Consider the following 26760-nt stretch of genomic DNA (forward strand, 5'->3'; position numbering starts at 1 on the left):
TACTTCAAAGAAGTTGTTCACGTTCTCAATTTTTTACGTTTAACGTTATATTCGTTCGGTACACTTCGGTACACACCTGTACCGAACCGAAGGGCCCGTACCGAATAATTTCGGTACGGGTACGTGTACCGTTACACCCCTACACTCTACACAAATGAGTGTAGGAGGGTTACCTAACCTAACCTAACCCACACACCATAAAGTTTTCTGATGACACAGCCATACTTAGTCTACTGACTAGAGACTCAGACATTTCTATTTATAAACTTGAGATTGAAGAGGTCGTGAAGTGGTGTGAGGCGCACAACCTGGTGTTAAATGTTAAAAAACAAAGGAAATGATCTTTGACCTCAAGTCAGTAGGTGATCACAGCCCCGTCCTTATCAACAGGGAGGGAGTTGAGCAGGTTTCACGTTTTAAATATTTGGGGATTTATTTTGATGCTCAGTTAGGCTGGGCCCATCAGGTGGATCAAGTATGCTCAAAGATAAGCCAGCGCCTGCATTTTCTGCGTCGGCTCAGGGTTCATGGAGTGGATACATGTATCATGTTAATGTTCTACAGAGCAGCCATTGAGTCTATTATCCGTTATGGCATCACAACATGGTTTAACTTGTCAGTTCAATCTAAATCACAACTCCAGAGCTTGATAAAAAGGGCTGGAAAAATAATTGCCGTGCTTCCACCATCCTCTCTTCAGGAGATATTTGAAGAGATGGTGAGAAAGCAAGGCCGTAAAATCACATGCGACCCCAAACACATCCTGTATGGAGAGTTTGAGTTGCTGCCTCGGGCAGAAGGTATATATTACCAAACTGTAAATTGAACAGGTATAAGTCTTCCTTTGTTCCGCTGTCAATCAAGCTGCTGAACAGTCAGGAACAATTGTGATTATGCTGTTAGGAGTTGTTGGGAGGTGCAATGTTTACAGTGTAGTTTGTGCAAACGAGAAGGTTAAATAGGGGAAGTGCATTATGTGTAAATAGGTATGGACACAATAGGGATATGTGCAATCTGACGGACACTATGCATAGGTGCAGTAGGGAAAGTGCAATATTGATTTGTGTATAAATACAATAGGGAAAGTGCAATATTTGATTTATGTATAAATACAATAGGGAAAGTGCAATATTGATTTATGTATGAATACAATAGGGAAAGTGCAATATTGATTTATGTATGAATACAATAGGGAAAGTGCAATATTTGATGTATGTATAAATACAATAGGGAACGTGCAATATTTAATTTATGTATAAATACAATAGGGAAAGTGGAATTTGATGATGTATGTGCAATAGGGATATGTGCAATAGGGAAAGTGCTGTACCTGTATGTTTCTTGTTTGTTTCTTTGCCATGTGATATGTGATCTCTGTTCTGTATCTATGACTGATTGACCTGAATGTTTTATGTGTATTATCTCGATGACCAAGACACATTTCTCCTAAGGGAGACAATAAAGCTCTATCTTATCTTATCTTATGATCTTATCTTGTGATGTCTGTATTTGCTTCCCCTGTCGCGAGTTCTGATCGCTCAGTGATATACTTATATTTCTAGTATCTGTGGAATCTCAGCTTGTTAGCTAAGCTTGTTTGTGCATATCCGATAAGTATATCAATTGATTTATATAGTGCGTTAGCATTTTTTCGCTCAGGGCTCATTTAGACACTTCTTGTGAGACTTGTGTTTTGTTTCGGTAAACATGGTTCATATAATCAGTTAGCTGAGTTCCTTCCTGTTAAATTAGCAGGACACATGAATAGTTTATTACATTTTAAGAAGCCCCGAGACAAAAAAAACGGGGGGAAAAAGCCCCTTAACAGGTTAAATGGGAATTAAATCGTTTAAAATAATTTTGAGTGTTCCCAAAGCCCCGGTGTTCTGCAGTTTGTGTGGGCCTACTGTACTGTTGCACAGTTTATGCTGTAGAAACGATGTCCAGGACAAGGTGTTTGGAAGTTTTGGAAGATTCATAGCTAACCACACTGAAGATTATGGAGGCATTGATCAGTCTTCTCATATTTGTAAGCCTCAATTTGTCCTCCCCCCCCCCCCCTCTAACATCACCAGAAGTCGTCATTTAAGGGGTCTTTTCTCAATTTTGTATTTCCACAGCCCCACCTAAAATATTTTTCACCAGCCGCCACTGATGTTCAGTGTCTGTTCTTTGTATATGTACTGCAGTGTTTCATGTATACCAGTAGTCTGATACAATATGTACAGTTTGAAAGGGTGTTAAATGAAATGTGGTGATGATTAATGGTTTTTGTGTTAATGTAATAGCAGTTAAAACAGGACTGGTCAAATTTGACCGCGAACACCAAAGTAAGGGGGGGAAACGAAGACAATAGGAGGGTTAAAATGGTATTTAACAAATATTGTGCTTCCTGCTATTTGAATATTGCATTAGTTTATATTGGAGTTAATATTGTGTATCAAGCAGCCCTACTGCATTAAAGTCCATGGTCATACAGGGACAGGGTTTAATTTTACTCGCTGACATATATGTTTTATTATGAAAGATGTCTGTTTATTCGTGATGGCAAAGAGTCAGCTCAGCGATAACAGCACTTGTTGAATGTAAAAGAGCTAGTCACACATCTAAAGAAAAGATACAACTATAATAAAGTCTTTAGTAAGATAGAGAGACAATGCTAAGACAAATTGACAATAACAGAGCACACACAGTGACATTTGTTCTCTGCATTTAACTACCAGGAGCAGCTACTGTACAGCGCCCGGGGAGCAATGGGAGTGGGGGTGTCCGGTGCCTTGCTCAAGGGCACCACGGCAGGGCAGGAGGTGAACTGGGACCTCTCCAAGTAGCAGTCCACACTCCATATTTATTTATTCAAGTTGGGGGACTTGAACCGGCGACCCTACGGCTCACAGTCCAAGCCCTACTGACTGAGCCACTGCCGCACACTGATGACACAAGACATGTTCAACATATACATCTAAATACATATATAAACATGAGGATTGTGTGTTAAAGTCAGTGGTGTAGTGGGCGTTGGACGCGGCGGTACGCCGTACCCCCACTTATTTGGAGCATGATCTTTTTTTTAATAGTCTAATAAATATAAAATCATTGCCAGTCTTATCAGTTGCAAGTGTGTATTTGTTGCAATAATGACAACAACATAATACATTTCACAGTAATGGCCTATAATAAAAACGATTTCCTTCAAAAATGATGGTTCGTCATCACGCTCATGACCCCGCGGCGAGCTGGGGGTGTGTCAGTGACACAGTGACACACCCCCAGCTCACCGCCCGCCGATTTTGCGGCAGCTCTTTCCCTCAAGAACGCTAACGAAAAAGCTCTATAATGGAAGGAAAACGTTTTTTACTTGACTTCTTTTCTAAAAAGAATATAATTCACAAGAAGAAAGAGGCTAGCAGCACCGAAGCTACAAGTGAAGCTGCTACTAGTACTACATCATCAGAAGAGCCGCCTAAAGACGTGGATAATGCTAGCTAACGTGCACGTTAGCTAGCAACGTTCCCCTGGCTAGCTCAAGTTCATCTTTCCCAGAGGTATGGACGGAGGAGATGTGGCGGAGGAAACAAGAGGCTACCCGTGGATAGACTGCAAAGCTGGGAAACTGGGCTGCTGTTCATCCATTTCGGATTTATCAGTCTTCAAAACGCAAGGTGTGTGTGTGTATGTATGTGTATGTGTATGTGTATGTGTGTGTGTGTGTGTGTGTGTGTGTGTGTGTGTGTGTGTGTGTGTGTGTGTGTGTGTGTGTGTGTGTGTGTGTGTGTGTGTGTGTGTGTGTGTGTGAAGCAGCGCTGTCTGCTTATTTGCAATGTAGGCTAGACCTAATCAGAATAATTTCAAGTCCAGCTTCAATGTTTGCATTAGTAGGCTATATTTTTCGTTTCGTTTATTTAATAAGTTAATTTCAGGACAACTTTGGGAATTTTGTTTGTTTGTTATGAGTTTTAAATGGATTTTGAAAGTGGAGATAGAGAGAAGCAGCGCTGTCTGCTTAGTTGTAGCTTATGCAATTTAGGCTTATAAATTGTTGTAATTGATGTGCCAGTGTGTCCATGGTTTTGAGTCTGTGTGTGTGTTGAGCGCAGCGCCGTCTGCTTTTTGAAGTACAGTAACTAAAGTAGGACTAAGCATACCGGTAGTTTCTGTGGACCTGTCTGCCCGTTTTGTGAGTGCAGTGCGCGCCTGCGCACTTGTGTGGCATTGTTTAGGATGACCTAATTAAAATAGCGTCCCCCCAGTAAAAAAATCCCCACTACACCACTGGTTAAAGTTACAGTAAATGACGAGATATTAGTGAATGAAATGAGATGTATAGATAAATAAAAATGAAGCACCATAATCGAATATGAAAAAAGAGGATTGTGTTGATTCAATAGCAGTGAATGACATGTGGTGCACAGAATCATTTACACCTGTTTTAATGATGTAGATTGCGATTGCTCTATGTTGCACTAATGCAGATTTCTTTATTTTTCAGGGACAACTAACATTGATCAACACTGTAAATGTACCAGTGTAATTTTCAAATGTTGTCTGTTCACCCTTATTTTAAATAGGTCATCAAAACAACAATTGACCCACACAGCATTATACAAGAACAGGAACACGAACAGCTGAACGGAACAAAAAGTGAATAAGAGTCGAGCAAAATAGGACATTTAAAAAGCCATTAGGGTTTACAAGTTAGGGCCCCAGTCGTCATAGCTTCGAGTGTACGCACAAATGAGGTGTGAGCATGCGTCAGCTTTCCAACTTTGATTTACACCCGTGTATTTGGCAACATGATAGTGCCGTGTGTGTGACTCTACTTTCTCATTAAAGGGGAGTGACCCAACGGTGATTCACACACAGCTTTGTTTTTTATGCCAATCAAAACATTTTTAACTGATGGGTATCGGTTGTGTTGAGATATTGATTCAGATTCCAGCTCGCATGCAACATCATTCTAACAAGCTGTTTATTTAAGATATTTACCTTGATTTATTTGCACTTGCTGCAGTTCAGCAAAGGGTGAGAGTTGCCTGCTTTTAGTAGACATCTATGCTCAGGAGGACAGCTCTGAAAAGACACTCAGTATGTCACGATAATATATCAGTCCAATCTGTTAAAATGATATATTGAAAATAAAAACTCAATGAGCTTCATTTCATTCAGGTTACTCGGGCAAAGGCTGCACAAACACTGGAGCATCCTTTCAAAGGGAAAGAGAACTATTGTGCTTTTTTGAGTTTTCCCTCTTCTGTGTTCTGTTTGTGTCTGAAAAGGCTAATCGCTGTGTTTCTCTCCAAACACGCCTCAATTCAACTCCTTTGTTTACTTCCATGACACAGAAATAATAATGTTTGATTGTTTATTTCAGTTACCTGTCTGTCAAGCTTCATGTGCACTCCTCTCTTTGAAAGAAATTGCTTTGATAAGGAAGCAGGCCAGACCACAACAATTTATTAAAAAAAGGATCACTTTGGTCTGGATCCAACTAACTGAAAGCACCATACTCTGATAACACACACACGGGAGCCCTCAAACACGTGTTCATGAAACCTTATTGAAAACAAAACCCAGCTTACTGTGGATTATGATTCTTAAAACAGATGGTTGTGGTCACAGTTTGTTAATGGACTTTTTTATTTTAACAGTTGGAGTGGAAGCAGAAATCTCCAAACTTGGCCGAATAACATCGCCTGAATAGCTGCATTGGTTTCTTTCCGTTAACTGTCAAGTGGGAAATAAGTATTTGTTGTGTTTCTCTTATTATCCTAAGATACTGATGCTGTGAAAAAGAGACATGAAGGACAGACCATCTATTTCTATTTTGTCTTTAGAAAGGGGCCGGTCATATAAGATTATTTTCTTCTCCCTGCTCAATGGGGTGTTAATAGAGACATGATTTGTTAACAATTATTATACATTAAGTTTTGGGAACGGTAAAAATAACAATGAAATGAAGCTACCTGAGAAAATGTGTTTTCTTTCCTTTTTTACAATTGATATCACCTGAACTATTTTATTTTAAACAATCCTATACTTTCTCAAGCGTTCTCAAATGTTAACGGATCAGTTTTCGTGTTCAAAAAGCAGGAAGTGAAATCATGCCGAGGGACAGATGCATTAGATGCCGTGTATTTGTAAATTGCATTACATCCAAAAGGTAATTGGTCAGAGAGACTAAGAACAGCATACTTTTTTTCTGTTTAGAACTCAATTTGGGATTTCAAATTGGATTGGCACCGGGGTCGACTTCCTGCTCGGGATGGTGCAACGTGCGTGCGGTAAGAAATGCCCTCGAGTGAATGATGCGTCCTCCCTCATCTCATAAATCTCTGCAGCAGACCAACAGGAACCCTGCAGGCATATTAACAGCAAACAGACAGCAGAACAATGAGTTGTAATCTCACTTTATTTAATAACCTAGACCCCCCCCCCCCCCCCCCCCACCACCACCACCACCAAGGGTTATTGCATAAAAAGAAATAGTACAAAAATCAGCCACTCAGCGAAATGAGGAAAATAAACGTACAAACTGCGTGTCTCCTCGTCCAAAGCTGTACCACATTTGATTGGATATTACACACATGTTTAACACTGACATGGCTCTTGTTTCAAAGTGAACAACATATATGGTTTATTAGTGACATTTAAAAAGAATAGACGAGATAATGCACCGTACATTCAAAGCAAGTGGTTAACAAAGAGAACATAATCAATATAAATAACACTGGATACAAGTACACTGTATATATAAATCAGGATTGAAAGGTCAATGCATAGCAAGGCTCCTTAGTACCACCGCTGTACTGCTAACGTACACTTCTTTGCTTTAAATGGAGAATTGCACTGAGCAGAGGGGCGTCACACTTTAATTGTACTGTGACGCAAAAACAGGAACGTTATAGGAGCTCGAGAGGAAGACTGAATTAAATCGCTTTGTTCCGAGCGTGATCAATCGAACTTTGTTGACTTTTCCTCACAAGTGTGCTCACGACTTGAGTTCATACGCTGTTGTGCAGTAACAGAAGTGTTTACGATGTGGCTTCATAAATCATCTGGTACTCGGTTTTATGATTTATGAAGCGCCATCGCTTGGAGCAGCCTTAAGTGACACGAGTAGCTGTCGATGGATGCGATGTCAATCTTTGGGTATTTCACGATTCAAAACAAAAAATATTGATTCGGTTCATACGGTAGAGGATTAGGGCCACATGTGACATTTATTTTGAGAGCTGACAAAAGTGCATTTTTCTCCAAACTCCAAAAAGATATTCACTTTTGTTCAGATCTCAAAGAAATGTCACATGTAGCATTCATCAAAATCGATTCATTCCAGTTCTCCTAACGCAGAGTAATTTTGATTTAGTGTGATCACAAGAATGAATGCTGGAGGAAGTGAATACTGAGGCTACTAAAAACACTCTAATGCGGAACAACCCAAGGTTATCTTCTTGGAAAAAAGTGACTGCTGTGGAGCGGGATGAATGCGAAGATCTGTTTTCTGCAAATGTGCTGTGAAGATTCCTTCTGTAAAGTGGAAGGGACTTGAAAATGAGGAACACATGATGAGGCCTGAGGCTGAGGATGAGCGTGCGTAATTGTTGACCGTCACATAAAATCAGTGTCTCCAAAAATGATGTGTGTGTGGGGTAGATGAGCACCTAAATATTTACTGTGGCTGTCATGTCTCAAATATGGCGGACAGCTGTGAAGATGAGAGGGCTAATGTGACAAAAGGAGTGAGTCTTTTAGCTGCCATGACAATTACATTGAGTGGAAAGGCAGCTGTGAGGATTGATGATGTAGTGGCAGGAAGCGCAAGATCAATGCAGAATAGTTTTGTACAAGAGAAAATACTCTGGGTGTTGATGCAGTGTTATTCTGAGGCACAGTTATCATCCTGCCGCGAGGAAATCTGGCAACACGTCATTTCCTATAATTGTTCGTGATACAATCATTCTGTTTTTAAAAACAATAACTCAGGAGTGAGTCACATCTTGACAAAAAGAAAAATCCAGTGATAAACAATGACTACACGGAGAAAAACAACTCATATCTATATATGTGGAATCACATTCAGATGAAGCACACACATTAGCATCTACGTCTGCTTTTAAATAGATGATCCCAAATTGTGCTTATTGTTACATAAGATTTGTGTGCAGATTTCCCTTTACATGATTAGTGTCAAATCAAACATGCGGAGCAGCCTGCAAACGAGTGAGTCAATCAAAAAGGGAATAACATGACAATACGAGTGGGAAATGCAGTCGTATCCCGGAGCCTCAAAGGAGCTCTATAAAAAGTAGTCCCAACTATAAATTACAACCGTGTCAATCACCACTTAATATGCGCTCAATCTCCTCCAGTCTCTTCAAGGCGGCTGCTCTTTTCCCCTCTATATCTGAAATCTCTTTCGTGGACTTACCCTTAGTCCGCTTGTCAGACTGGCTACTGTCCAGAGACTCTGATTGGTCGACGCCTACACCTCCGAGGCGTTCTGTGGAGGATTTCCGCACATTCTTCTCATTCCCAGCCCCCTTCCCTACAGCATCAGCACCCCTCCCTTCCTCCTCACCCTCAGACACTTCCTCCTCCCTGTCCTCAACTCCCTTAAGGGGCTTTTCCTCCTGAGCAGACGTGGTTTCTCCCCGTGCTGTAAGTGGCTGCCCTGCGGAGCTCATGGCGGCCATCTTACTGCGGACAATACTCAAGTGGCGTTTCACATACTCCTCGTTCGGTGCCAGAGCGAGCGTTTCCTCCAGGCAGCGTTCGGCACGCGGGAGGTCTCGCTCCTCGAAGTACACGACACACAAGTTGTGTTTGCCTTGCACGTTGGTGGGATCCACGCTTAGAATTCTCTCGAAGCAGGCTTTGGCGCCATTTGTGTCCTTCTTGTGGTTCATGAGGATGTCCCCCTTCAGGATGAGACCCTTGATGTGTTCAGGGTGGTGGCGCAGCAGCTCGTCCAACGCTGGCAGCGCGTCTATCTCTCGTTTGGACTGAGAGTAAAGCAACGCCAGGTTAAACAGGGCGCTGCGGAAGCCGGCCTGCAAACTAATCGCTCTCTTCATCCACCGCTCAGCTGCCACGTTTTCGTTGGCGTCCATGGCCAGCATGCCGAGGTTGAAGTAGCCGTTGGCGTCTTCGGGCTCTTCTTCCACGTAGATCAGGAAGCGACGGTTCGCCTCAGGCCAGAACTTTGGCTCACCTGCCACAAAAAGCAGAGACATAATGATAAGGTGGCATTCATTAACAGAGATGGCAAAAGTACACACATCCTTTACTCAAGTAAAAATACTCTGGTAAAAGTAGAAGTACTGACTAAACTTCTTTACTCAAGTCAAAGTAAAGAGGCTTTGAAATGTACTTCAGTAAAAAGTTCCCATAACTAGCAGCTGTTTTAAAGAGTACCTGACCTCCCTTTATATTAATAGAACAATAATGTCATTGTTAGCTAATGAATGTTTCCATGCTGAACAACGGCAACATGACAACGTTTCCATTGGTCCCTCTTCTTTAGAGAAGACCAGGAAATGATGGATACACGGATCGTGTTCAAATCAATAGGCACGCAATGACTCTAAATAATAATGATCACGCATCAAACACACATTCAGACTAAAGGAACCAGCTGTTTGGAAAATGAGAGAAGTAGAAAGTACAGGTATTTGAGTTCAACATGTAAGAAGTAGAAAGTACAGGTATTTGAGTTCAACATGTAAGAAGTAGAAAGTACAGGTATTTGTGTTCAACATGTGAGAAGTAGAAAGTACAGGTATTTGTGTTCAACATGTGAGAAGTAGAAAGTACAAGTATTTGAGTTCAACATGTAAGAAGTAGAAAGTACAGGTATTTGAGTTCAACATGTGAGAAGTAGAAAGTACAGGTATTTGTGTTCAACATGTGAGAAGTAGAAAGTACAGGTATTTGTGTTCAACATGTAAGAAGTATAAAGTACAGGTATTTGAGTTCAACATGTAAGAAGTAGAAAGTACAGGTATTTGAGTTCAACATGTAAGAAGTAGAAAGTACAGGTATTTGTGTTCAACATGTAAGAAGTAGAAAGTACAGGTATTTGAGTTCAACATGTGAGAAGTAGAAAGTACAGGTATTTGAGTTCAACATGTAAGAAGTAGAAAGTACAGGTATTTGTGTTCAACATGTAAGAAGTAGAAAGTTCAGGTATTTGAGTTCAACATGTAAGAAGTAGAAAGTACAGGTATTTGGGTTCAACATGTAAGAAGTAGAAAGTACAGGTATTTGAGTTCAACATGTAAGAAGTAGAAAGTACAGGTATTTGAGTTCAACATGTAAGAAGTAGAAAGTACAGGTATTTGTGTTCAACATGTAAGAAGTAGAAAGTACAGGTATTTGAGTTCAACATGTAAGAAGTAGAAAGTACAGGTATTTGGGTTCAACATGTAAGAAGTAGAAAGTACAGGTATTTGTGTTCAACATGTAAGAAGTAGAAAGTACAGGTATTTGAGTTCAACATGTGAGAAGTAGAAAGTACAGGTATTTGAGTTCAACATGTAAGAAGTAGAAAGTACAGGTATTTGAGTTCAACATGTAAGAAGTAGAAAGTACAGGTATTTGGGTTCAACATGTGAGAAGTAGAAAGTACAGGTATTTGTGTTCAACATGTGAGATGTAGAAAGTACAGGTATTTGAGTTCAACATGTGAGAAGTAGAAAGTACAGGTATTTGTGTTCAACATGTAAGAAGTAGAAAGTACAGGTATTTGAGTTCAACATGTAAGAAGTAGAAAGTACAGGTATTTGAGTTCAACATGTAAGAAGTAGAAAGTACAGGTATTTGAGTTCAACATGTAAGAAGTAGAAAGTACAGGTATTTGAGTTCAACATGTAAGAAGTAGAAAGTACAGGTATTTGAGTTCAACATGTAAGAAGTAGAAAGTACAGGTATTTGGGTTCAACATGTGAGAAGTAGAAAGTACAGGTATTTGGGTTCAACATGTAAGAAGTCAAAGTAAAAAGTCGTCAGAAAAATAAGTAGTGGAGTAAAGTACTGATACCAGAAAAATGTACTTAAGTGCAGTAACGAACTACTTCCCACCTCTGTTAATTAACTAGGTAATCCGCTAGTTAAATTAAACTATAAAGTCTACAGAATTTTAAAAGGCAGTGTGTTATATAGGTTTCTGTGCATGTAAATGGTCTGCAAAAGGCTAAAATACCCAAAGTTCCTTCCAGAGGGAGCTTCTCTCCCACACACTCCCCCCCCCTGCCTGAAACATCTCCATTGGACTCCTTTGTTTTCTTCCGTGACATAACGACATCACTGTGTAGCTCTTCTATTGGCTAGCGCTCAAACACATTGTTCTTGACATCTCAAAGTGGTTGACCAATCACAACAGAGCCGGCCAGCTAACCAATCAGAGCAGACTGGGCTCTGGTTTCAGACAGAGGGTGAAAGGAGGTGCTGCAGCACAGACAGTATGAGGAAAATAAAGAGCTTTTTGAACATTAAAGCATGGAGACATGTCCCAGTAGGGCTGCTCGATTATTTGGGTCAATAATTGTATAATAATAACAATTTGTATAATTGCGATTATTAAAATGCGATTATTCATTGACTTTGAAAACATGCATTTATTGGAGAAAACTATTTTGAACAGTATGTTTTTAACAGTTGATTACACTGAACTTTAAATATAATTCAACTGAAAAACCCCAAAAAACAAAAAAGTAATAATAATAATAAAAAAATAATCGTTTTATTTCGATTACGTTGTTTTCGTAATCGTTGCAAGCCATAATCGTAATCGCGATTAAAATATGATTAATTGAGCAGCCCTATGTCCCAGTAGAGCAGGGGTGGGGAACCTTTTTCGTCTCAAGGGCCATTTCAATTTTTCCAACATCCTCCGAGGGCCGTACAAATTATTGACCTCTGCTTAAAAATACTAAAATCACAGTCCATTCATTTCACCTTTCTTTCATGCTGTGCAAAGAAAACGCAACCTCTTAATCCAGATATCTCACCATGACTCACGCACGGCACGTGCACGGTGTGGCATGACCACCAAAACAGAAAGATATGGACACAAGATGTGTGCAAATGTATTTAGTTTCCTATCCATGTGAACATGATTTAAGTGGGGGGGGGGGGACCTAACCTCCTCTAGGGGGGTCCGGGGGCATGCTCCCCCAGGAAGATTTTTTTTTAAATGTTGAAGTTAAAAGCATCAATCTGGTGCACTTTGAGAGCAACATTAGGAGATCTATGGAAACATCTCTCAACACCCATATGAAACAGATCTGTAAGCAGATTTTCTTTTTCTTTATGAATATTGTACAAATCACTCTCCTTTCAAACTGTATTCTTGTTTATTAATAACAACTTTTTTTACTGTCATAGTATTTTATACCTGTTTACTTTATTCTCTTATTTTTTTATAACTATAATGATCATATAAAGATGTGCCTTTACCTCACTGGTTGTAGAAAAAGCTTCTCATATTCGTTAATAATAACGAACAATAACAACAAAGTTATTGACTGTATGATCAGTATGACAGATGAACAGATCGCCACTGGGCTTTCAACTAAAGACACAGCCACGCAAAAACTGCGGCATGTGTACGGCTCCTTATGGGTACTGCAATTTGTGGAAGTGGCGGAGCCGCCGGAGCGGTGTTCTGGTGCTCTCCGTCAGAACTGCACCCCTGTCAGACGAGACATATACCACGTGATGACACGTTAGGCTCGTGATGTGTTCAAGGACCCTGACCTGCCAGGAAAAACAGGCACTCGCTTGTTTAATTTTTTTCTTTTTTGCGTGTGTTTATAAATTACCTCGAGGGCCGTAGCAAAAGGTCTCGCAGGCCGTATACAGCCCGGGGGCCGGAGGTTCCCCACCCCTGCAGTAGAGACACTAAATACTGATATACACCTGAAAATTAGCATAACATTCATTTCATTTCATTTCAAACCTTTATTTAATCAGATTGGTCCCTTGAGATCACAGATCTCTTTTTCAAGGGAGACCTGCAGCATATAGGTTCCACATGAAACATAAAACAATAAAGGACATTATACATTATATTTACAGGATACATTTACATAGTTATAGACATTTACAAGTGGCAATAGTATCAACGAGCATTTCATTTAGCCTAGCTTTAAAAACATGCAGAGGAATGAGATTGCTCAGTTTCAATTCTTGCTGAAGATTGTTCCAAGCAAGTGGAGCTGCACATAAAAGCTGTCGTACCTAAGACAGTCCTTGCTCTTGGCACATCTAACAATACTACATCATGCCATCTCAGACAATAGCTGCTTGCAACTCTCTGTGTTATCAGAGAGCAGATATAATATGGGAGTTTACCCAACAAAGCTTTATAAATAAACGTGTACCAATGACTGAGCCTCCGTACAGTAAGTGATGGCAGACCTGCCTTGGCATACAGGGTACAGTCATGTGTAACAGGGTTTCCGTTAGCCGGTAATTACCGGTTTTTAGCTGGTACAATTTAATAAAAACCGGTAAATTCAAAACCTGCCGGTCAAAATGTCCGATGCTCCGATCGATCGGCCGTCGATCATTATCGGCCGATATTCACTCTTAATAGTTTGATCTGTGCTCTCTATAAAGGCCGATCAGGAGAGCTGGATCTGATCGATATGGACATAAACGCGAGTGAAGTGTAACCGGACAGAAGAGAGAGATCAGATCAGCTGCTCCATAATCACCCGAAGCTCCGCCCACTGTTTAGCGAGCTGCATGAGAAACTGACGGGCTGTCAGGAGAGAAGGAGAGGGGAAAGGAGAGCATCCGTTTCTCCCGTGTTATTATTCAAAGTTAATTTAAACTTTTGAATAATGTACTTCATCTACTACAAGTAGTTTATTTGAATGTAATAATTATGGTGTTTGTTGTTTGCGGAATCATTTATTGAAAAATTAATCTGAATTTTTCTGATCCGTTACGATTATAAACTGAAGCAATATAAAAACGATCCCCATTAACTGAGTTTTAAACATCAGCATATCCGGTCCTAATCCGTAATTACCTGCTAACGGTAACTCTGCTACACAATTCTTATTATTATTATTGAAACATGACCGGTAAGTTTCAAATTTGTCCGGTCAAATTAATTCTGTCCGGACATTTGACCGGCGAGAAAAAATCCTAGCGGAAACCCTGATGTGTAAGTGCTTTACCATTTGTGACAAATCTCAGTGCACTGTGATAGGCGGCATCTAACTTGTTCAGGCAATAGGCAGGTGCATTCATATAGATCAAATCACCATAGTCCAGCACAGGTCAAAGGTCACAGAGCCTTTTCTTGGCCTCAAGTGAGAAACAGGACTTGTTTCTGAAACAGAAACCTAGTCTAACCCTCAGCTTTTTAAGCAGGTTATTGACATGAAGTTTAAAAGTAAGACAATCATCAAGCCAGATACCAAGGTATTTATAACAGGTAACCACTTCAAGTACTTGTCCTTGCATAGTAACAATATCTAAAACAGGCTCTGGTGTCTTTTTAGCTTTTGAAAACAGCATTACCTTGGTTTTATCAACATTTAAAAGAAGCTTAAGTTCAGAGAGCTGAGTCTGAATAATGTTAAAAACAGCCTGTAATTTAACACCAGCCTCCTTAATGGAGGGACCTGCACAGTACATCACAGTATCGTCAGCATACAAATGTAAAGTAGCTTCATCAACATTTTCACCTAAACTGTTGATATATATGGAGAATAAAAGTGGACCTAAAACAGAACCTTGAGGAACACCATTAGCAAAGTTTAACCACTCAGAAGACAGCCCATCAAAGTGAACACATTGGAACATGTCCTCTTTAAGTCTTGGTTACGGGTAATACAAGTTAACAATCTTACAAATGAGAGAGTTTGTGCCAACACATGCAAGAGAATGTCTGACGATGCATCAACACCTAATTAAACTGTCAATAAAACATGTCAAAAGGATTGTTATAGAAAGTTCCTGTTAATTACCAGCTCAGCCACAAGAATTTTCATTCCATTGATGGAAAGGCGATGATATAACATTGACACCGGCTCTGAAATCCTATCAGAGGTCGACGGATTCACACAGTCACGCTAAGGTGAGTGTTACGCAAAGGAACCCAATATAAACATACATTTGTAATTTCATGATTTCCTTTTGTCACAACATCAACAATGCATGACTTGATAGAAACTTGGCCAGGAACTCAAGCTTTGCCACAGAAAAGCCGCCACCTATTCAGAACCTGGTTACACCCTCAAGGTGACATCAGGTTTTTTTTTTGTTATCATACCAGATGTGTTGAAAGATGTCTTTACCCTTAAGGCCCGGACACACCAAGCCGATTTTGGCCATCGATGGGCGTCAACACGCCCTACTCAGATTGGTGTGTCCCGCACCGTCGTGTGTTTTCAGCCGTGCCGACACCTTTTCGGCCGAAAACCCACCGATTCGACAGTCGGCCAAAGGCTGTCGGCAAAATCAATCACTCTGATTGGCTTTTCAGCTTAGCGAATCAGTGCATGAGAAGCGAAACGGAAGTGAGGGACCCAAACAAACGATTCAGAAGGCAAATCTGAGATTTCATTGAACTCCAGCTCTCGACTCAGATTCGGGAAAGCCCCGTGAGCTTCTCGCTGTTGAGTGAAAATGGAACGCACACGCTATTTGTTGTTTGTTTACATCACGCAGTCTGTTCTTCTTCTCTCGGTGTATCACGCAGTCTGTTTAGGGACCCCAGCATTCAGAAATATTCAAATACACAATTCTTGAACTGCTGAAAATAACACATTTAAACTGCATGCAAAAACTGAATGGGATTGGCATAAAGCACCAGATATCGAAAGTTTAACGGACCCCTGTGAAGATAGCCATGCCAATTATCCCCCCCTTAAAATGTTGCCCAATTTTGGACTAGCACCAGTGCCAATGGATTGTCTTTTTTAGTCATTTAAACATATCATCCAATCACTGCCTCTTCAAGCCAGAAGGCCTGCACAATTTGTTTGTATCATTTTTAGTGATACTGCAATTTGCAAAGTAGTCATAATTGTCATTAAAAAACATATTAAATGACTATTATCTGATGTTTTGAGGAATATCTGTACCAAACAATTGTGTTCATTAAAGCTCCACAGTACTCAATTACTGTATATAGACTATTCTGCACAGTTTCTATCATATTCTGTTTCTATTATATTCGATTTTATTTTATTTACTTGCACTATTTTATCTGTGTATTGTGTTGCTCTGTGGGAGGAGCCTGCGACCTAAGATTTTCATTGTCATAATTACACTGTAGCTATGACACGTAAAAAGCCTTGAAACTTGAAACACCTATTTAGCCTTTAACAAGTATTGTGTTTTTTGCAATTCGAATGATAAACACAATACTTGTTAAAGGCTAAATAGGTGTTTCAAGTTTCAAGGCTTTTTATGTGTCATGATAAACAGGCACTCGCTTGTTTAATTTTTTTGCGGTCTAGATTTCTTTAATTTTTTTCTTTTTTGCGTATGTTTATAAATTACCTCTGCAGTAGAGACACTAAATACTGATATACACCTGAAAATTCATTTTCAATGAATTGTGCAACCCTAAGAGACAGTGAAGTCGTGCAGAGAAGACAATCCCACGAGTCTCACGGGGTTAACTCCGTGCAGGCCATGCTTGACATTACCAACTTCTTTGCCTCCATCCGGAAACTGGACAAGATCCAAACTAATCAATCACAAACGACATCACTCACCAGACTCTTGCATCAGAAGTGCTGAGTTGAAGAGTGCCAGTTTGTGGCGTGGGTTCAGCTCGAGTGCGTGATTGAAGTTCTTCAGAGCTTCCGATGGGTCTTTCATCTCGATGTTGACGATGGCCAGGTTGTACCACAGGTCAGCGTTGGTGCGATCCAGCTCCAAGGCTCGGAGGTAGGCGTCCCGCGCTTCGCTCAGCTTGTTCATCTTCAAAAGAAGCTCTCCTCTGAGATTAACGAAAAGACAATAAATTAACAGCACACGAAAAGGAATCAAAACAGTGTGGGAATTCTATATTTTACATAATGGACAATTCACAGGGAAATATTCAATGTATATTTGTCCTCATTTTGCTGTATGTGGGTGTCCATTTGGTTATTGTTACAAATTGGATTGTAGGGACCATATGCCAAAAACAATCTGAAATAAAAAAGACTACCTTAATGTGATGTGTGTGTTATTTAAATTAAACATAAAAACTGAACTGTGAAATAACACGTAGACACAAGTAGTGACTGAACATGTTTCAAGCTCAACTACAATAGGTACATTTGAACCCTTTATAGGGCACTATTAGGTTAACCCTAACCCGTTTCAGGCCTCTGCTGATTGGTCGAATTCCCCAATGTGGCGTAGAGTGATCTTCGCTGATTGGCTGGGAGAAAACCACATGCTTGTCGACCTCGCGGAAGTTACCAAATATGGTTCCTCGCTAGAGATGGGTACCGAGCCCCCGTATTAAACGGGCCCTGGGGCGGAATTATTAAAGACCGTGGTACTGGTAAGCTCCGACGTTATCGGTCTTTTTATCGGTACTGGAGACATCTAAAAAATATGTCACATGTATTATTGCTACACAAACATTATATCGCAGTTTTATTGTCGCCAACTAATAAGCTATAATAATATTCTAATATGCAATAAGACTGCAAAATGCATCTGATTATTTTTTGCATTTTCGATCTTTCCAATCCATGGATCGATAAGCGGTATCGATAAAAGTAGTAGTACCGTTAAAACCTTAACGATACCCATCCCTATTCCTCGCCCGATAAATCTAATCTTGGAGTCCTTTTTATCAAGATGAACATCACTTTAGTCAAACTAGGACATAACAGCCAACAGAACCTTACAAATGACCCGATGTAGGTACAAATGCTACATAAGCTATCAGCTGTCAACTCTCAGTTCAGGGATGGAGGCCAATTCAAACAAACCTGAAAGGAAACGTTTTGAGTATGAATGGTAATGCGTGTCAATGTCAACATTTAAGGTATTGAATCCCAGTTCCCCGTGGGAAGAATAACGGATGTTAATTCAAGCTCAAAGACTGAGAAAGTGAAAACTCTTGCCTGCTGATGTAGGCTTGTTTGAAGTCTGGCCTCATGCTGATGGCCTGTCGGTAGAGCTGGTCGGCCTCTTCCAACCTCGATTCGTTTGCCCGTATCAGGTTAGCAAGGTTTATGTAAACGTTGAGATGGTTAGGGGCCACACGAGTCGCGTACTTCTTACCTGGAATAACCTGAGAATGGAGAGAAAATATGTGAATGATGGATCCAAGGAGGTATGGAAAAGCCTGAGTGGTGAATAAAGAGGTTTTTAACATGTGTAGGGATAGATAGATAGATAGAGGCATATATGGATAGAAAGATGGATAGATATATAGATAGAGGGATATATGGATAGATAGATGGATACTGTAGATCAGGGGTGCCCAACCTTTTTTGAACCGAGAGCTACTTTTAAAGTTGCCAGTCTGCCGAGATCTACCAGTCCAAATAGAGAGGCGTAGCCATTACTGATAGCCTACTACCAGGTAAATACACACTTCTACTTGTATAAAACTGACCTTTGTACGATTAATACTTCATAAAATACTGCAGATCCTTTATCTCACCTCTTTCTAATCTACACACATACAAGTATTTAACTGAAGTTACACAACAGTGTTGTTGATACAGAGTTGGAGTTTATTCACACGTCACTACAGTGGGTAATGTTTTCAAGAAACATTGAACAGTGCTGCCACATATGACACAGGGAAAAAGAAAAGACTCTGAACCCTTTCTTTGCCATTATATAAAAATAGTGTTGCTACAAAAGTATAAATTAGGCTTACTAATAAGACAACTCAGATCTGAAGCTACACAATAAAAAAGACAACATTAATAGAATCAAACCCTTTTTTTGTTGCATTTTAGTAGATTATAAAAAGAAATGCCTTTAAAATAGGATGCAAGCAACACTAGTTTCTTAACCTGAATTGATAATAGATTATAATCAATTTAAGTTTGCATTCTTATACCATTTTGTACAATAATTATAATGAATAAGTTCAAACAAACTCAAACTTACAGCTGATTAATAACGGTATATAACTTGAGTTTTTATCATATCAAAAACCTGTTGAAAATGCTACTGTTATTTTTATTACGCATCGGCAGCCTCCAGGAATGCTTCTTTCACAACTTCGCCGTCTTTGAAAGACTTCATGTGTTTGACAAGAACGTGACTGACACGATAAGATGCTCTGGTAGCAGCCTTGCTCTTGTTGTTGGGCCTGGTGAAAATGGACTGCTGTGCATTTAGCTGTCCTTTCAGGCCCCTCCCCTTTTGGAGCGTAGGGCAGAATTAGGAGGGAATTCCGTCTCGTAGCGTTTGTGCACTGTTTTGAAATGCCGCTCCTAAATTACCCTTCTTCGATAAAGCCACGCTCGCATTGCAGATGAGACAGATGGACTTTGAATTGGAATAGATACACAAATAATCATCCTCCCACTCGGAGTGAAAATTATATATGTTTTGCTTCTGCCATAATTGTGGTCTTGTGTGTGTGCGGACTGTCACTCCTGGTGTTGACACGGACAACGTTAGCGAACTAGTGCACTGCCCACTGCCCACCAGCCACGCCCCGACACATGGGGTCACGCCGGCCAATCACAAAGCTTTGATGCGTTCAAGTGCATTATTCTGGCACAGGAAGATTATGTTATAGGACATTAACGATAAAACTGAATATTGTTGTTCTATTTTTAGACACATCTCGCGATCGACTGGGAATCTCCCCGCGATCGACCGGTCGATCGCGATCGACTGGTTGGGCACCCTTGCTGTAAATGGATAGATAGATAGATGGATGGATGGATGGATGGATTGATGGATAGAGGGATAGATAGGTGGATAGATAGATGGATAGGTAGGTAGGTAGGTAGATGGATAGATAGATGGATGGATGGATGGATGGATGGATGGATTGATGGATAGAGGGATAGATAGGTAGGTAGGTAGATGGATAGATAGATGGATAGGTACTTTATTGATCCCAATTTGGGAAATGTTTGCGTTGCAGCAGCATAAAAAACAAGGCAATGTACATAAGAGAAATTAAGAAATTAGAAATAAACAGTCCAAAATATTTCCGAAAAATAAATAAAATAGCATAAAAGTAAAAATATGTGGAAATACACATTTCCAGTAACAAATATAATGCAGGATATTATTGTGCAAGGATACCTGTGGCATGAGGGATTTGGCAACCAAGTACGCATCTTCTGCCTCTCTGGACTTGTTCAGGTTCTTGTAGGTTCTTCCAACATTCATGTGAGCACCAATGTCATCTGCAGAAACATTGAACTGAGCATCAGAAAGCAGAGAACAGAGCAAAACAGTCACGCTTAAAGAGGTCATGTTGTGCTAATGTTACGGTTCATATTTGTATTTTGTGCCTCAAGGCAAGGCAAGTTTATTTATAGCAACTTTCAACACAAGGCAATTCAAAGTGCTTTACAAAAATGAAAGACAAAAATTGATTTATTTTTCTCATACTGCCTTTTTAGCACCTCATTTCACCCTCTAGCTACATCCCAAGTCTCTTTAGTTGCACCATGTTTTCCTCACTTGCGTGTTTTCCAAGAAGAAGCTTGCGTCTATTTATTCATTTTATGTTAAAACCAAATTGAGAAAGAGGTAATGTAGCAATATTTATTCTTCAGTGTTTTCCAGGTTACACCCACCTTAGCATGACTGTGGGAACCTGTCCCATATGATTTCAGCCCAGGTGTCAACGCTTTTCCATAAATCACTTTTCCATAAATCAAAAATGGTTATAACTGATGTTCAACCATTTGACAGTGTTCTCTTGGAAATGATTGATCCATTCAGGAATGTGTTCACTTTATAGTATTGCAAGAAACTGCTAAAACTTGCCAAAGTTTTATGAATTTATCTCATTTTCAATATTCAGTGGGATTTAAAACACAGCATTGTCCGTCTGTTAAGAAATGCTCAATGTGGATTACCATCACATATAGGACATTACACATCCTGTACAATGTTATATGATTGTTTCTTTCTATAGTCCATTGTTTACACTCAGCAAAGTAAGTAAGCTGCAGCAGCACTATAGACTGTGTAATCCAGTATCTGCCAGTAAAGATTTCTTTTAGAAATACTTTTTCTTCTCAAGGTTCAAACTCAAACTCCTACTTATGCCATGTTCACTTTTCTGAAAGGCATCCAAGTGCCCTTTTGCAATTACGGAGGAAATCAGATTAAGGCTCTAAACAAAAGACAGACTCTCCCTAAACCTCCACTCTAGGTTTTTAAATGGCTCTGGCTGAGCTGGTGTTTAATAGGAACTGTATTTTACATTCTTTTTGACATGTTTTATAGACGGTTAAACTAGATGTTTATGCATTGTCAGACCTTCCATTGCATGTTTTGGCATGAAACTCTCATTTGTAACATTGAATACTTATATTTCCCGTAACCAAGACTTAAAGGAGTCATATTCTGCTCATGTTCAGGGTCATATATGTATGTAGTGTCTCCACTGGGACATGTCTCCATGCTTTGATGTTCAAAAAGCTCTTTATTTGTCTCATACTGCCTGTGCTGCAGCACCTCTTTTCACCCTCTGTCTGAAACCAGAGCCCAGTCTGCTCTGATTGGTTAGCTGGCCCGGCTCTGTTGTGATTGGTCAACCGCTTAGAGATGTCCCGCCCCTTAGCCTATCATGTACAATGTGTTGGAGCGCTAGCCAATAGAAGTGCGAGTGCTATATAGTGATGTCACTGTGTTACGGAAGTAAACAAACGAGACCAATGGAGGCAAGTGTTTTGGAGAGAAACTTCCTCTGGAGGGAAAACAGGGATTTTAGTCTTTGCAGATAATTTACATGCACAAAAACCTTTTTAACACACTACAGGAAAGGGATGACCGCACAAAGCATAACAGGCTCTCTTTAAAATGTTTTAGCTTCATTAGTTTTGAGAAGTAACAAGCCCCTTATGCAACCAACTGCATTGTCAGAAGCTATTAGTGACACTGCCTTTCTTAGCCTGTTTCGAGAGTGTAATCACAATATTCAGTTTGCTGGGATCAAATCCTAAACTAAAAGAGGGGGGAAAGAAATCAAAACACGTGGGTTTGCTGTCCTGGCTCCAAAATGGTGGAATGAGCTCCCCATTGACATCAGGACAGCAGAAAGCTTACACATCTTCCGGCGCAGACTGAAAACTCATCTCTTTCGACTCCACTTCGAGCGATAGAATTATTAACAAAGCACTTATATACTAATAAAGGACTGGCTTATCTAAAGCCAGTTGAGTAGCACTTGAAATATTTGGCTCTATGAAACCTGATGTACTATATGATTCTGTTTTCCTCTAGTTTGTATCTTCCTGGTCGAATGTACTTATTGTAAGTCGCTTTGGATAACAGGGTCAGCTAAATGCAATGTAATGTACTTAGCAATACCACATCCCTGCAGGCAGTTACAATCTGTCATTAACTTACGTAAACTTCCCTGTGTTCCAGTTGACTGAGCAATGTTATTTTTACAGCTACGCATTAAGTGTAACTGACAGATGCCTCTACTTGCATGAAAACCACCATAACGAAAACATGAAAACCTCATTGATAAAACAGCCAAAGTTTAAATCAACATTAGCGCAGGACTATTGCCTCACATGTGTTTTTGGTTGAGCTCCTCTGTGATTGCCCGGTTTTCATTTATTTAAAAAGTATTGGAATTACAAGTTATAAACAGACAGTAAAAACAGAATGATGTAACATTATAGGCCCACTGTGGGTTTACACTGAAAACAAAACACTACGAGAGATTTCACAATATCTTTTAACCGGCGAAAAACATCCTCATAAATCAAATCGAACAAGATCGGCCGATGTGTCGTACCATCGTTTCCCTCATCAATGTCAACACAATATCATGATTTATGAATATCAGATGTATTTGTCTTACCTGGCTGGACGCGTGTAGCCTGGAGAAAATACCGCAGAGCCGTGTCGTAATTGTTTTGGTTTTCCAGAGCGTGGCCAACGTTATTCCAAAGCTTGGCGTTGTTCTTGTTGACCTGAAAGTGAAGGTAATTCAACAAACACGATAATAGCCTTGTTTTGGTTCATCTGTTCGAACACAACTTTGAATCACCTAGTTATTAAAGGGCCTTTTAAACAGGCCAACATTAGCATTCATTGTCCTTTCCGTCTTACCTTCAGGGCCGAAGTGAACAGAGTGTACTCAGACTCCCAGTCCCAATTCCTCTTAAACGTTTTCACTGCATGTGTGGCCAAAAGCACCCCGATTACCAACCAGGAAATCTTCTTTAAGTACCTACAAAATAACATATAAAGACTTTCAAATGATATTGCTTTGATCAAAGACTTTCAATTGCAAACATTTTAAATTGGCGCTTATTATTTTGAGAGTGGTTCAGGGGTGCGCTGTGTTCTTTATATTAGTAGACATGAATGTAATAAGATTGGCAGTATTGTTGCACAATATATCCTTTCATCATCGATGCAGAAATGTGTGCATGTGCAATATCAATGCTACGACAGTTTTCCTGCATGATGTCAAATGAAAATAATTATTGTCTTATCTTCAAAAAAGTCTGTATGATAGAACATTGTACACTCTTGATTTGAATGAAATCCTCAAACTCCAAAAGCAGATATTAAGAGTTATTGAACCTGAAAATAAGCAAAGAACACTGAGGACTATGATATGGTTTTGGTTTGGTTGTTAAACCCTTACAAAGAAACGAAACATCAGCTGTATGGAATTAGTTTAGTTACAGAAACTAACCAATCACCGGCAATTTATCATCATCTGGTTAAAATGACTGTATTTTTTATTTAAACTTAACAAAAAAAGCAAGGCAATTTGTGTTTTCTGTCTTTTGTTTTTATTGTCTTTTGTTTTTATTTGTCTTTTGTTTTTATTGTCTTTTGTTTTTATTTGTCTTTTGTTTTTATTGTCTTTTGTTTTTATTTGTCTTTTGTTTTTATTTGTCTTTTGTTTTTATTGTCTTTTGTTTTTATTGTCTTTTGTTTTTATTGTCTTTTGTTTTTATTTGTCTTTTGTTTTTATTGTCTTTTGTTTTTATTTGTCTTGTTTTTATTGTCTTTTGTTTTTATTGTCTTTTGTTTTTATTGTCTTTTGTTTTTATTTGTCTTTTGTAAAGCACTTTGAATTGTAGCGTGCTGAAAGGTGCTATATAAATAAAATTGCCTTGTGTTTGGTAGATGATTTATATGTTGTAACAATGCTTTTTGGCAATACATCTTATACCGTTGGAAAGCCTGTTTTCTTACCTTTCCAATGCTACCACATTTGTGAGGAACACGCATTTGTGGGATGAGCAGCAGAGCCGAGTACGTGGGGTGCGCCCATGAACAATGTGACGATTGGAAAGCTAAGTAAACAGGCTTTCCAACGGTATAAGACGTATTGCCAAAAAGCATTGTTACACCATAGAAATCATCTTCCAAACACAAATAGCCTTGTGTTACGTTTATTTAAATATAAATGATTAGGATTAGAATATTGCGATATTAAAACGATGCAATGTCCGCTATCATAATATCAAGCATCTTATGTGCAGGGTAGCCACTCAATGATGAGGTAACCCTTAACATGGTGCTAACAGGTGTCTCTCAAGTGGTCACAACACACAGAAATGATGTGTTCTGTTCTTCATATTTCCCTAAGGCACAATGGCATGAGCTAATGGAAGTGTTGGTGGTTGGTTGTTCGATCCCAAGTCCTTGCTGTCAACATGTCGATGTGTCCTTGATGGATACTTGACCCCACATTTCTCACAATACAATGTGAATGTGTGAATGCAGACAACACGTTGTAGGGCAGCCTCTGTATGAATGTGTGTGAATGCTGACGAGTAAAAGCACTTTGAGGGGTCATAAAGCTCTATATATATATTGGTATTAGTGATTATTATTATTATCTCGGTGATAGTGAGACCTTCACAGCGACACAGAGGATGAAGACTTCAGTGGATAAATGCGACGTATACACCGAAGCGACTTATATATGGTTTTTTTTCTCTTAACGACGTTTTTTGACGAGCGACTTATACTCAGGTGCGACTTGTAGTCCGGAAAATACGGTACATTGCAACTTATTTTTTTTAGATTGTTTATGTCTGCACCACCAGATACCAAAGCAAATTCTTTGTATGTGTAAACGTACCTGGCAATAAACTTGATTCTGCTTCTGATTACATTCGGTTACATGATTGCAGAAAAGCACTCACCCTTTATGTGAGATGATCTTGAATCCATGAGCAACGAGCACACAGAAGCCCATGCTGGGCACATAGAGGACCCTCTCGGCCACCACGAAGCCCACAGGGAAGAAGAGGTTGGACGCAGGAATGAAAGGCAGGACGATGAAGGACAGGGCCTGAAGAACAAAGACAAATAATTACTTCACCGTATGAGCCATGTTAATTCAATGCATGTGATATTCAGCGTATGTCTTGCCTTTGCTAAAAGGAGGGGAGGCAACTATTTTAAATAACTATAGGCCAATCTCTAAATTGTCAGTTCTGGCGAAGGTGCTCGAACGCCTAGTGAGTGAACAGGTAAAGGAGTTTTTATGTAAAAATGACATCCTGTCTAAACATCAGTCAGGCTTCAGAAAGCAACACAGCACCATCACTGCCACAATGAAAGTGGTGAATGATATTACGAGTATTTTAGATAATAAGCAGAGTTGTGCAGCTCTATTTGTTGACCTTTCCAAAGCGTTTGACACCGTCGATCATCGCATCTTAAAGCAGAGGCTACTCAGTATCGGCATATCCAGCCATGCAGTGGGTTGGTTTGTGAACTACCTCTCTGAAAGGTCCCAATGTGTTCACTTTGATGGGCTGTCTTCTGAGTGGTTAAACATTGCTAATGGTGTTCCTCAAGGTTCTGTTTTAGGTCCACTTTTATTCTCCATATATATCAATAGTTTAGGTGAAAATGTGAATGAAGCTACTTTACATTTTAATGCCGATGATAGCGTGATGTACTGTGCAGGTCCCTCCATTCAGGAGGCTGGTGTTAAATTACAGGCTGTTTTAACATTATTCAGACTCAGCTCGCTGAACTTAAGCTTCTTTTAAATGTTGATAAAACCAAGGTAATGCTATTTACAAAAGCTAAAAAGACACCAGAGCCTGTTTTGGATATTGTTACTATGCAAGGACAAGTACTTGAAGTGGTTACCTGTTATAAATACCTGGGTATCTGGCTTGATGATTGTCTTACTTTTAAACCTCATGTCAATAACCTGCTTAAAAAGCTGAGGGTTAGACTAGGTTTCTTTTTCAGAAACAAGTCCTGTTTCTCATTTGAAGCCAGGAAAAGGCTCTGTGACCTTTTTACCTGTGCTGGGACTAGTGATTTGATCTATATGAATGCACCTGCCCATTGCCTGAACAAGTTAGATGCCGCCTATCACAGTGCCCTGATATTTGTTACTAACTATAAAGCACTTACTCATCACTGTACCCTGTATGCCAAGGCAGGTCTGCCTTCACTAACTGTACGGAGGCTCAGTCATTGGTACATGTTCATTTACAAAGCCATGTTGGGTAAACTACCTTTTTATATCTGCTCTCTGATCTCTCGACGAATTGAAAGTACTTATTGCCTGAGATCTCATGATGTGGTTTTATTAAATGTGCCAAGTGCTAGGACTGTCTT

General features: G+C 39.7%; 1 protein-coding gene across 4 annotated transcripts in view; it reads right to left on the reverse strand.

Moving 5' to 3' along the window:
* Window positions 1-8053: 8053 nt before the first annotated feature.
* The window catches only part of tmtc3 (transmembrane O-mannosyltransferase targeting cadherins 3), a 48757-nt gene continuing 30050 nt past the window's right edge, over window positions 8054-26760 (reverse strand). For all 4 annotated transcript variants that reach the window (XM_034216398.1, XM_034216396.1, XM_034216397.1 and 1 more), the window contains exons 8-14: window positions 25320-25468; window positions 23257-23377; window positions 23006-23117; window positions 20257-20360; window positions 18096-18265; window positions 16743-16969; window positions 8054-9211 (exon numbers count right to left, since the gene is read on the reverse strand). In XM_034216398.1, coding sequence (XP_034072289.1) covers window positions 8334-9211; window positions 16743-16969; window positions 18096-18265; window positions 20257-20360; window positions 23006-23117; window positions 23257-23377; window positions 25320-25468 — 1761 coding nt within the window. In that variant the 3' untranslated portion in view covers window positions 8054-8333. The remainder of the gene's footprint in view (window positions 9212-16742; window positions 16970-18095; window positions 18266-20256; window positions 20361-23005; window positions 23118-23256; window positions 23378-25319; window positions 25469-26760) is intronic.

Source organism: Gymnodraco acuticeps, unplaced genomic scaffold (assembly GCF_902827175.1).
Source record: "Gymnodraco acuticeps unplaced genomic scaffold, fGymAcu1.1, whole genome shotgun sequence".
Lineage (NCBI taxonomy): Eukaryota > Metazoa > Chordata > Actinopteri > Perciformes > Bathydraconidae > Gymnodraco > Gymnodraco acuticeps.